Source organism: Maylandia zebra, linkage group LG18 (genome assembly GCF_041146795.1).
Source record: "Maylandia zebra isolate NMK-2024a linkage group LG18, Mzebra_GT3a, whole genome shotgun sequence".
NCBI classification, from domain to species: Eukaryota; Metazoa; Chordata; class Actinopteri; order Cichliformes; family Cichlidae; genus Maylandia; species Maylandia zebra.
The window spans coordinates 5,916,749-5,928,103 of NC_135184.1; the positions used below are offsets into that span (position 1 = coordinate 5,916,749).

General features: G+C 40.3%; 1 protein-coding gene across 1 annotated transcript in view; it reads right to left on the reverse strand.

Moving 5' to 3' along the window:
• Positions 1–10,915, reverse strand: part of LOC101481408 (vasoactive intestinal polypeptide receptor 2) — a 77,233-nt gene extending 66,318 nt beyond the window's left edge. Inside the window, exon 1 of the mRNA XM_014410203.4 lies at positions 10,674–10,915. Coding sequence (XP_014265689.1) covers positions 10,674–10,724 — 51 coding nt within the window. The 5' untranslated portion in view covers positions 10,725–10,915. The remainder of the gene's footprint in view (positions 1–10,673) is intronic.
• Between the last annotated feature and the right edge of the window lie 440 nt (positions 10,916–11,355).

An 11,355-nucleotide genomic window follows, 5' to 3' on the forward strand; every position in this document is an offset into this window, starting at 1 on the left:
CACATAAGATCAACAGAACACAGTGTGCTTTGAGGTAGGAGCCAAAAAGGGTGTAGTTTGTGGGTGTGATCACCCGTTTGTACACCTGTGAGCATGGACGCGCTTGTTTTTAAAAGGTTCCTTCATGTAATGATCTGCTAGAGGGTGTGGGGGGGGCCACTGCCCCGTCCTCCAGGGCATGAAGCAGGTATGGAGGAGATCAAAACTCCAGACATCCAGAGGCCCCCAGAACACAAGAGACCAAGGAAGACCAACAGAGGGGCAGCCGCGCCACTGTCCCAGGGGGAGTTGCAGTGACGCGCCCGTGAGCTCCGCCGGCAGCCAGCCGTGCCTGAGTGACCGAGCCCCAGGCCGAGAGGCCGGGGGCACCCCACCTCCGAAGTGGCCCGAGCGAGCCCCAGGCTCCAGGCCCCGACAAGCGGCCGCCAAGGAGTGAGCTGGTGTGTACCTGGACGCCCATCCCCGGACACAAAGAACCACCAACGCACCGATGTCTGAGGGAGTCCGCCACTGGCAGGGGAAGTGGTGGTAGGGGGAGATAGGCCTCCATACCTTGGAGGGCCTAAGATGTCCCCAGAGAGGTGGCGCCTGACACCCAACCTGACATATAGACACGGAAATACAGGCACACACATATACAAACATCCATTCCCACCCTCATGCTCTCATATGCACTTACTCCACACTCAACCAACGTGGAGACAGACAAAGAGACGCTGTACACATGATCACACTCCCCAAGCGTACTCTAAGCCCCGGGTCTAGGTACCCTTGCCCCTGGAGGGGGGGAACTGCACCCAGACCCAGGTGGTGTTTCCCTTTTCCCTGCGGTGGGGGGAGGCAGACCGCCCTGACTCCGCAGCAGCAGGGAGGCCCCACACTCCAGACCGCAGTCGGACGGCCAACTCCTCCTCCTAGCCCCCCTGCTCCAGCAGGTCGCAGAGAATGGGGGTGGGAGAAGACTCCAAACCTCCCTCCACCCGCTCATTGTAGTGTTGATGCATGTGTGTTCTAAGGTGCATTTAAAACCCAGGAGGGCTTGGAGCTACCTCCCAGAGAGCAGCAGGTAAGCGCATGGTCCCTCCTGCTGGCCCTCAATGTCTACATGTATTTAACATTGAGAGGTGGGCAACGACGCCAGGGGTGAGGTGTACACCCTGATGGTACTTTGGACTCCGTGTATCGTGCCCACCCCCAAGATCCTATATGTATGTGTAATGAGAATGTGAGTAATGTGAATGTCTAAGTTGTGGGATAAAATTGAGGCAGAGGCAGCCAGAAGGGGACGGGGGGTGGCCTCCTCTGCACCCTGGTGACATACCCCTACTCCAAGGTCCTGTGGTTGTGGTGGAGCGGGAAGAGGGAGGCAGCTGGAGATGGGGAGGGAAGGAAGGGAGGGGCAAGTGACCCCTCCCTGGGGCCAGCTCCCCGGCTGACCCCAGTAGGCAAACTCCCTTTTAACAGGAAGAAACCTCCAGCAGAACCAGGCTCAGGGAGGGGCGGGGCCATCTGCTGCGACTAGTTGAAGTGAGGGTTCTCTGATGAACTGCAACCTCCAAACTAACAGTAACAGAAAGTTCTTGGGTTTGAAGAAGGACCCAGTCTTATCATTTATGTCTACTAATCTTAATTTTGCTGTTTTATACAGTACTGTGTATCACTTAGTGTGCTGTACTGATAATGTTGAGTCATTTAAAGGCTGTTGAGTGCCAAAAATGGCATTTTAATTGTTTTCAAGTTGGCTGCTTTGTAAAACACAAGTTGGAAACATGTTACACCCACAAAGTTTGAATTCACAATTCTGCAGCAGTTTGTATTTTTAGATATGTTCAGTGAGATGTTATGCTGATGAAACATCAAAGCCATACTTGAATCTTGTGGGGGGTGTTTGGGGAGAAAAAAAGGCTTAGAGCAGTTTTTCTGTCTCCTCTTAAAGAGCTTTTTTTTTTATTATTATTTTTTGTTTTTGTTGTGTTTGTACTTTTTCAGAGGAGTGTGTAGGTTTTCTTACTGCTACAGTGGGAGTCGGGCTTGTATATACACCTTCTTTACTGATGCTTTCATTGCTGGTTGTTGAAAAGAGATGCTTGAATTCATGGATATTAAAGATCTAATTGGATCAATTATTTTATGACAGCACTGAGAGCACAGCATTGTGGGTGGGGTGTGGGTTTTGTGGATGCTGAAACTTGCTGATCCCCCTGGAGGTGGGCTCTTATTCGCCCTATGTCCTCGATCAGCCCTGCCAGCTCACTGCATAGGTGATCACATACAGCAGGTGCTTAGGACTGTCATTTGCCATTCACAATAAATAACACACACTTTGTGAAGAACATGAGCGTGCTTTTGAGGTCAATGCTCAAAAAAAACAGCGTGAGCCTACTGGATTCTTTTGGATCACATTCACATCTGTAGTGCGGTTCGTTTATACATTTGAAGTACAAAATAAAACATATTTTATGATGTATCAGTTTCTGCGCTCACATGCCAGGAGTTTGTCTGCTTGGTTTTATTAATTTTGGCAGGTTAAAATGCTGTAATTCAAGCCATGGTGCAGACTAAACAAGTGACCCAAGAGTACCAGGAAATGGGACTCTTGAATTTCTTCCATTTGCATGAAGCATAAATACTCATACATTTACATTTGTTCATGTGTATTAGCCTGTCTATGATGATTAGCCTGTAGAAAGAGTTATCTCAAATCATTTGCATTTGAAGGTCAACTGTAGTTAATGAAACTAAAGAGAAAACTGTAAAGGATGGTTAGACACAGAGGACAGAGGTAGAAGGGCAGTAAGTCTTGAAACACAGTGTACCTCAGGATACTTGTAATGTGCCGGTGCTCACTGCCAAGTGAGGGGGGAAAACTTTTGCTGCAAAGAGTGGGATCTTTTGATCTCATGTATATGTAGATGAGAGTAATCCCAGCTGTGTCGAAGGACAAAATGTTTTATTTTGGTCTTGGAGTTTCCCTAAAATTGACTAGAAGAGAACAGTCTGATTGATCCAGCTGAATGTCTCACTCAACCTCTCCTTATCTATGCACAGCTTTGCAACTCCCTTAACTCTTTATGGCATAGATTCAACAAGGTGTTGAAAAGTATCCTGAAAGATTTTGGTTCACATTGACAATAGCATCACATGCTATTGTCAATGTGCATGCTGCTTATTTCCAGTTCCACCACCTCCCACAGGGGCTCTGTTAGAGTGAGATCCTGTGATTGTTAAGGACAATGAACTCATAACCATGTTCATAAAACCTGTTTGATACAGTGCATTAGCAGCTGTCTGAAAATGAGTACACTCTCGTCATAAATGGATGCACGTGGTCAGCAACAATAGTCAGGAAGTGTTTAACAATGATCTTGTCAAAATCAATGGAATTATGGACACAGTCAGATTTTGATTCAGCATACAATACCATCAGGAAAGCCTTCATTTTTCAGCATGATCCCAAACACACTGATAATACAGTAAAAGCATACCTGGATAGAAAAACGCACAGTGGAACACTTTCAGGCGTGGATTATTCTCACCAGAGTTGCAGTCGCCTTTTTTGCTGCCTTGTCTAAACCATGCTGTTCACAGTACTAGTGCTTTGTGTGTTCTGGGGAATTAGCAAAATATAAGTATAGCATCATATATACAATACTGTGTATATATAAGTATATACAGTATTGTATAGGCTAGTGACTAAATGCAGGATCATGATACAGATACAGGCTGTTACTGGGATTTGTTGTTCCTCTGATCTCTGTGTTAGTAGCGAGTGCAAATTCCCCGTAGAGTCACAAAAGTCACATTAGTAGGAAATGTGTCAGGTCCAAATAAAATGAAATTATTTTTAACTGTCAAATGTCAGTCTGTAAAATAATGAACTGTTAAAACTGTTAATGTTAAAATTCAAATTATGACCTGCGAATTGAGTCTTGACTAGAAATGCTTATTATTAATCACTCAGTATAACTCTTTCTGACAGTCGATCTTTCAAATGAACACATTAGGTGCGATAAAGTGCGGTATGAGGTCTGAGCAATATCTGACTCTTAAGTACAGGCTGAGCTGATGTACAAAGCCTGTTCACTTGCTTTTAGTTCCTTTGTACTGAAGCTGGCAGTAAATCACTCACAGGGTGTCGTGAGGTTCCCCACCAATCTGGAGCTGAACAGCTAAAATGAATATTTGCAGCCCCCAATAAAGAACAAGGGAAAAGAAAAATATTTTAACACTTGCAGAAATAGTATTTCTGATATGTCCAGAAAATATGAAACTGTACTAATAATCTTTATTTAAATAAATTGCAGTCTGTGTCTCTCTTTTCTTTTTGTTGGAAGTTGATTTAAACATATAATGTAAGGAGTCTATTAATCTCTGCTTTTTGTTTGGTTTGGGATTTATACCACAATGAAAATAATGTTACTTTGAACCAACTTAGAAAAATTACTCTAATTTGATAAATGTGTTAGTTTTACTCAGACTAAAATTCTGATTTGATTGAAACTCTAAATTTCTATTTAAAATAAGTCAAAAAATATTTATTTTATTCAGAATTATTAATGTACATTGAAAAAACAAAAAGATAATTAAAAAAAAAATTCACTTTGGTAAATTGAATGAGTTACAAATACATTTGTCCTTTAGACGTGTCCTGATATAAAATGTTGCTCAACAAATCTTCACAAAAATCTATTTTATTCCTTAAAAAATTCACCACAAACAAAAGCTATAGTTTTACAAAGAAAGCCAATTTCTTTAAGGTGAAACCAGATTTTGTCACAATGAATTTGCGAGATGCAAAGAAAAATTCTCCTTTGAAGAACCAAATGTAATATGGTGCATTTTTACAACATAAAGCACTGAACTCTGCTATTTACAACAGTTAAAAGTATAACAATTGATAAGTTAAAGAAAAAAAACACACCAGACAAAATGAAGCAAAAAGCTTTCCCTTCCCAACCCCCACCAAACCCCTCTTTCTAAACAATTCAATTCAGCATATTTTTGAACTTCTCACATTTAAACATTAGACTGGTAATGTAACAGCTATTAACATTAACATTTCTAACACTACGCAAACATGGCTACCTAAATTAAAGGAATATAATACAAATAAGCTATAAAAGACAAAAAAAAGATGTCTCTTTGGCTGATCCTGGGTTTGTGTCATTTTCTTTGGTTCGATCTCCGTGAACAGCTTCTGCAGTTTTTCAAAGGTGTATTTGAGCTCTCTAGGTTGAGAGTATAAATCCGTCCAGAACTCGTGTGCATGTTCACTGCTGAGCGAGGTGGTGGACACAGGAATCAGTGCCGAGCAATGCGAGTGGCATCGAACAGTCACGCGACACGATCGCCTTTGACTTGAAGTACATATTTACTTAAGGACAAATTGTCAGCTCCATACGGTCGTCCTCATTCTGGACGATCTTGTGAGCGGCCCTTTGAAGCCAGACTTTAAGGAACGGGAGTTCTTGTACTTGAAATGGCTCAGGAGTGACGGCATGTGGAACAGTATTACAGGGTTACTCCATCAAGGACTCAGAGAAATCCTTGCCATATAATGCACAACCGATTATCTCTCTTATTACAATGCTAGAAATTATTGTTCATTGTTGGAATACAAGTGATTTGATGATGTATAGAGCCCCACAGCATGACCTGGACAAAGCAGCACAACAGGTGTCTGCTGCCTCCAGATCATGTGTTAGCCCTTTCCATCACTGCTCAGCCTGGGACACTTTCAATACTGGCTGAAGAAACATTTAATCTTTCCCTTCCCCTCCAGACAGCACTATGTGCCATGTAATCTTGCTTCTTGGAAGCCGGACCAATTCTCTCATGTTCTGTTGCTACAACTCTGAGAAACATCCACTTAGAAGTACGTGAATAAGCCCGCAGCTGGAAGTCCGACCTTTCAGCAAGCTATAAGACATAAACAGCAGACTGTTTTCATCATACAGCTTTATTAGTTTGCCATTATCAAAAAGGAAAAAAATCCAAACACACAGTCCAAACACAATTCTGTTTTCCCAAAAGTCACAAAAAAAGATTTTGAATTAACGTACCGTACTGGCCACGGCTTATCTGTCACGCAGAGATAACCACTGCATTTTTTTGGAGACCTACAAAGTCTGCTTTGGGACGCTGCAATGGCATAACATGCAGGTTTATCAGTTTTGCATCTTGTTTTGTTTATGTTTTCCTCTCTCATTATTCATTTCATTTTCACTCACTTTTTACCTTCGCTCACTGCTTATGTTTAGGTAATGAAAGGTGCTCCTTGATGTTTAGGTGCTGAAATGCGCTTTATTAGGTTTTTTGACTAAAAGCTACTTCATTTGGGTTAGATTGATAAAAGATTGTGGACTGGATTAAAACACTTCAATAATAGCATCCCTGCACACAGAAAACTGACAGACTTGGGAGTGACAGGCACGTCTTACAGCACTAACCCAGTGTGTCATGTGCCACGACCAAAGGACATCTTGTGAGACACGCCGGCGGCTTGGAAAAAACTGCATTATTCGGTCAAAAGATTCTGTGAAAGCTGATTGAGGGAAAATCAGCTTCACATAAAACACCAGCGAGGGATTTCAGTTCTGATACTTTATTCCCCACGTTCCTTAGTTAGCTCTGAGAAATTATCCCAAAGAAAGAAGCTTGTGATATTTTTTTTTATTTTCATCTTCAGCTTCCATCTTTACAAGCTTCATTATGTTTCTGCTCCACGCTTGCCAAACACCATCTGTCACTCAAACAGTGTGGGCTTTGATCTCGTCTTCTACGGCTTTTCTCTGCAAAGTATGGGCGTATTAGAGCTGGATATATCCAAACATTACTTGCTCACCCAGCATTAAAAAAATTCCCTGATGTTTTGTGTTTGTGTTTTTTTCCTAATAATATAAAAGAATGTCAACAGAAATGAGATGAAGTTTGAAAACCTGCAGTGCAAAAGTTTTCTAAATGAGTCCTCCTCTGCTACGAGGATGAACTCTCATCAGACTATAGCACGACTTTTTGCACCCCAGGGTAAATATCCCTGGTTGGATCCAGTCATGTTGCAGTCCAGACAGATGAGCTTAATATACCACTGTGGCCTTCACACCTGAGTCCCTGCTGTTCTCTCGTGCATTGAGGCTACTGAGAGACACGCACAGTATGAGGAAATGTAGGAAATACTACCTCATCAACTCTTTATTATTCTCTTGAATTTTCCATCTGTCACATTGGTGTATTGATTCTAAGTCGATGTCAGCTTCTTGTTTTTACTTTCTTTTCCCACTGCTGATGTCCGTGTTTATCTGCTCACAGTATATTCTGTACAAACCTAACATCCATACAACCAACATATTTAATTCAAAGGAACTGATTTTTACTCAGAAGGAGAAAAGCATTCGTGAGGTTGATATCTGTAGCTTCAGTTACATATAAACTCTTATTAGAGCTACAACCAGGAATATTCCATTAGTGGCTCATATACTGATTAATCATTAATCCAATTATAATTTTCAATCCACTTTAGTTTACTGTATATGAAAGAAGATAACCATCACTTTTAGAAGTGGAACTAGAAAAACTTTGGCATTAGGTGATACCAGACTGATTGATTTTAACTGATAATTAAATCTTTTTATTTTCTCAGAGATATTTTTATTAGATTGAAGCAACAAAGAAAAAGAGATACAAACAGAATTATTACACGACAAGCAAGTAGATTTCAATGATTGTTTGAGCTGACATAATAGAATACAGATTAATGACGCATTCACATATCTTTTAATTGCTTTTATCAGTTTACCCCCTACCCATACCACACAGTAGCCCCATCCCTGAAGCCAGGTTGAGAAAACAAAAACCAAAACAAGAAACATCGCCACAAATACAACAGGACAAAACAGAACAAAATAAAACAAACACACAAATAAATATAAAAAAAAAGAGAGAAAAAAAAGGAAAGAAAATCTACATTATCAGTATTGGGGGTGATTTACTGAGAAATGCTGGAGGTCGGTTCACAAGTTCTTCAGGAATTGTCCCCACAAAAAAACTTATCACTGGTATTACTAATCGCATAACAGATCTTTTCAAGGCTCAGATAGTACATAAGGTCCCTCAGCCATTGAGCATGGGTGGGCAAAGGAGCACCCATCCATCTTAGTAGGATCGCACATCTAGCCAGAAGAGAGGCAAAAGAGAGTGTGCCACACTGTGACGAGGTCAACCTTGCATCAGCCTCCCCACTGGTGCCAAAAAGCACAACTAATGGATTAGGATCCATATGGTATCCAAGAATTAGGGATAAGGTTTGAAATATGTCTGTCCAGAATCCTTCAAGGCTAGGGCACATCCAGAACATATGGATAAGGGGGGAAAAAACTTTAATTAATAAATTATGAATCATTTCAAAAAAAATCTTTATAGCTCACTTTTTTAATCTAAGTGGATTAAATTGACTTTATATCACCTCTTGTTTTTGTGAGATTAGCCTTATTTCCTGAATGCTACCAAAACAACCTGCACCACATGCAGAGTTGTGGACAGTTATCCTGGCAACATCAAGGTCATTCTCCACAGCTGGAGACATTGGGTGAAAACAGAGAGTATTCTTAGTGTGAACATAATGTTCAAACTGTAAATAAGTGGAATGAAAAATGAAAATGTTTTCTCAAAAGCCCTGAAAGAATGAGCACAATTTACTGGTTTGTTTAAGTATATTTCATCTGATACTTGTTTGGCACACTAAAGTAAGACCATGAAAGTTGTGCATCCCTCCATTTATGACTCAAGAATCAGCTTTATGTCAACAATTTATTCAGAATCAAATTGCAGCTTCACAAATCCAAATCAGACTGAAATGAATCTGATCCAGTTAAACTCAGACAACATGTTTTATGATGCAGTACATATCCTGGATCTCTAGTTCATGATGGCTAAAGCAGGAGGTTTTTGTCTATTTAAGGGAAGGAAAATGCAAAATTGCACTGATGCAAAAAATCCTGTTTCTATAAGCAAAAAACAACAGACTTGCTCAAAACCCACCAAATACATTAAAAGCATCGCTGCATTTTCAGCTGTCATGTATAACATCAGTCACCCACAGTAATGTATAAATATAAGGTTTGCATATTTAGAGAAAAGCTACACTGATTTAGACCAAGCTCCAGTGACTCTATTTGGACTCATTATTGTGAGGACGCAAGAATAAAACAAACTAAATTCACGTTAAAAGCCATCAGAGGTTGAAGCTAAAACCCAGCGAGAGGAGCTGTTGTGTATTTGGAGTGGCAGCATTTGTCTGTCAGATGATTAAACTGTGGCATTTGTTTTGTGTGATGTGAACATTTTTACAGCTCCATCTGCTTTTAGTCAAAGGAGGAGGGGGCTGCTGGGAAAAGAGCGAGAGCGCACTTCCACTGTTTATCCTGCGGGGTGGATCCACACAGAAGGGCAGATAATGTATGAGAGGCAAAAAAAGTGGGTTAATATCTGGAGGATTCCTCAGAAAGAACAACATGAAGTGAGAGATTATGTCCACAAATTATCTTCATTAATGAAACTCTACAAAACAGCTTCAGCAGATATGAGGTTTAAAGCTACAATTAATGATTATTCTAATTATTAAATGCCCATAAAAGCACGATTAATCATTTTTGCTAGGAAGAAGTCTGCAAATATTAATATTTATTAATAATTCCCCAGATTCCTGATCAGATTTTTTGCCAATTAACTAATTAGAAAAACCCAGCACACTTCTATTTAAAAAAAAATGACTTCATGAAATCTGTCACTAACCCAGCAAATACTCACATTACCTGCTATCATCATCAGAAATGTTATTTAATGGTTAATCTATGAAACTATACCAACTCAGTTCATTAGCCAATTCATTTATCATCGTTTGAGCTTTAAGAAGCAGATTTTATTACCTCGGGTTAAACACAATGACCTTACTGAGCATAAAATCGATTTAATGTCACATTATTCTTCATTTGAGCTGAAACCACCTTATTTCAAAGAAATTGTTTTGTCTAAAACTTGTGAAAATATAAATTCATTGAAGGAAACGTAAAGGCATAAAAACTCCACAAAATTAAAAAATAAAAAGCTTAACACATCAAACGTCAAAGGTTAAAGAGAAGTTCATCATAAAACACTCGCTTTTCTTGTTTCAATATCAAACAAGTATCGAATCGTACTACTGTAATGTCAGTTCGGACTTCCTCCCCACTAATTGGTGCAGTTAGAGAAATAATCGATGAGTAATTACCCATCAGTGAACAAGTCAAAAGATAATTTCAACTGAAAATAATTCTTCAGCTCTTAGAGCGCTGGTGACCGTTCTCACACCTCTTCGTGACATTGAACAGACCATACAATGAATGAAGCTGACACCGTAACTTTACAATCACGAATCATCACGCTCAGCAAAAGGCAACAAAATACCACGAAGAAGGATAACCTGTCATACAACTTTAAGAACATCTAATAACAACAATGTTATCAGCGAAATGTGACCGCAAACTTTTCCTCCACCAGAAGGCTAATCAGCATCAAAGAGTGCAATAATAAAATATAAGCATCAGCTGTTAATGTGGGAATACTCAGTGTAATTTCTTATATCGCGGAAGTCTTCAGTATGTGAATCATTTAGAAGCACTACAGAAAAAAAGACTCACCGTGAGCGGACAGGTTGACAGACACAAGGTGACAAAGAGCAAACTTTTCATGTTTACTCCTCAGCTGGAAGCCAGTGAGCTGTCCTAACAGGAGGAATTTGGGTTAAAACACTTCATTTAAACTCCTGTTAAGAGTTTTGATCCGGGTAAAAAAACAAAAAAAACTTTAAACATTTTTTTATTCCATGAACGATATCGAGAGAAAAAGAGCCCAGTCTGCGGTGTCCTCTATCCACGCTGCTCGCTTCCACTGAGCTGAATGTGCGGACAGATCATTTACCCGCAGCTGACTTCTACTGTCAAGTTCACAATCGCATGGAATCACATTTCCGGTAGGGGCTTTCAAAATAAAAGACAATAGTGTCACAATATCTGATTCTCACGGCAAAAGCTTTTCTCATAATCAAAAAAATGTCACATACACTTAAATGCCACTTCATTATTTACACATTACTGTGCTATACCCCCTTTTGCTTTAATTCTTCTTGGTCTATATTGATGAGATCATATCACACCAGTGATGAGAATCTCCTGTTCCTCCACATCCCAAAGTTCCTTAATTGGATTGAGATCTGGTGACTGTGGAGGCCATTTGAGTCATGTTCAAGAAATCAGTTTGAGGTGGTTCCACCTTTGTGACATGATGCCGCATGCAATTGCAGGCAGCCATCAGAAGATGCGT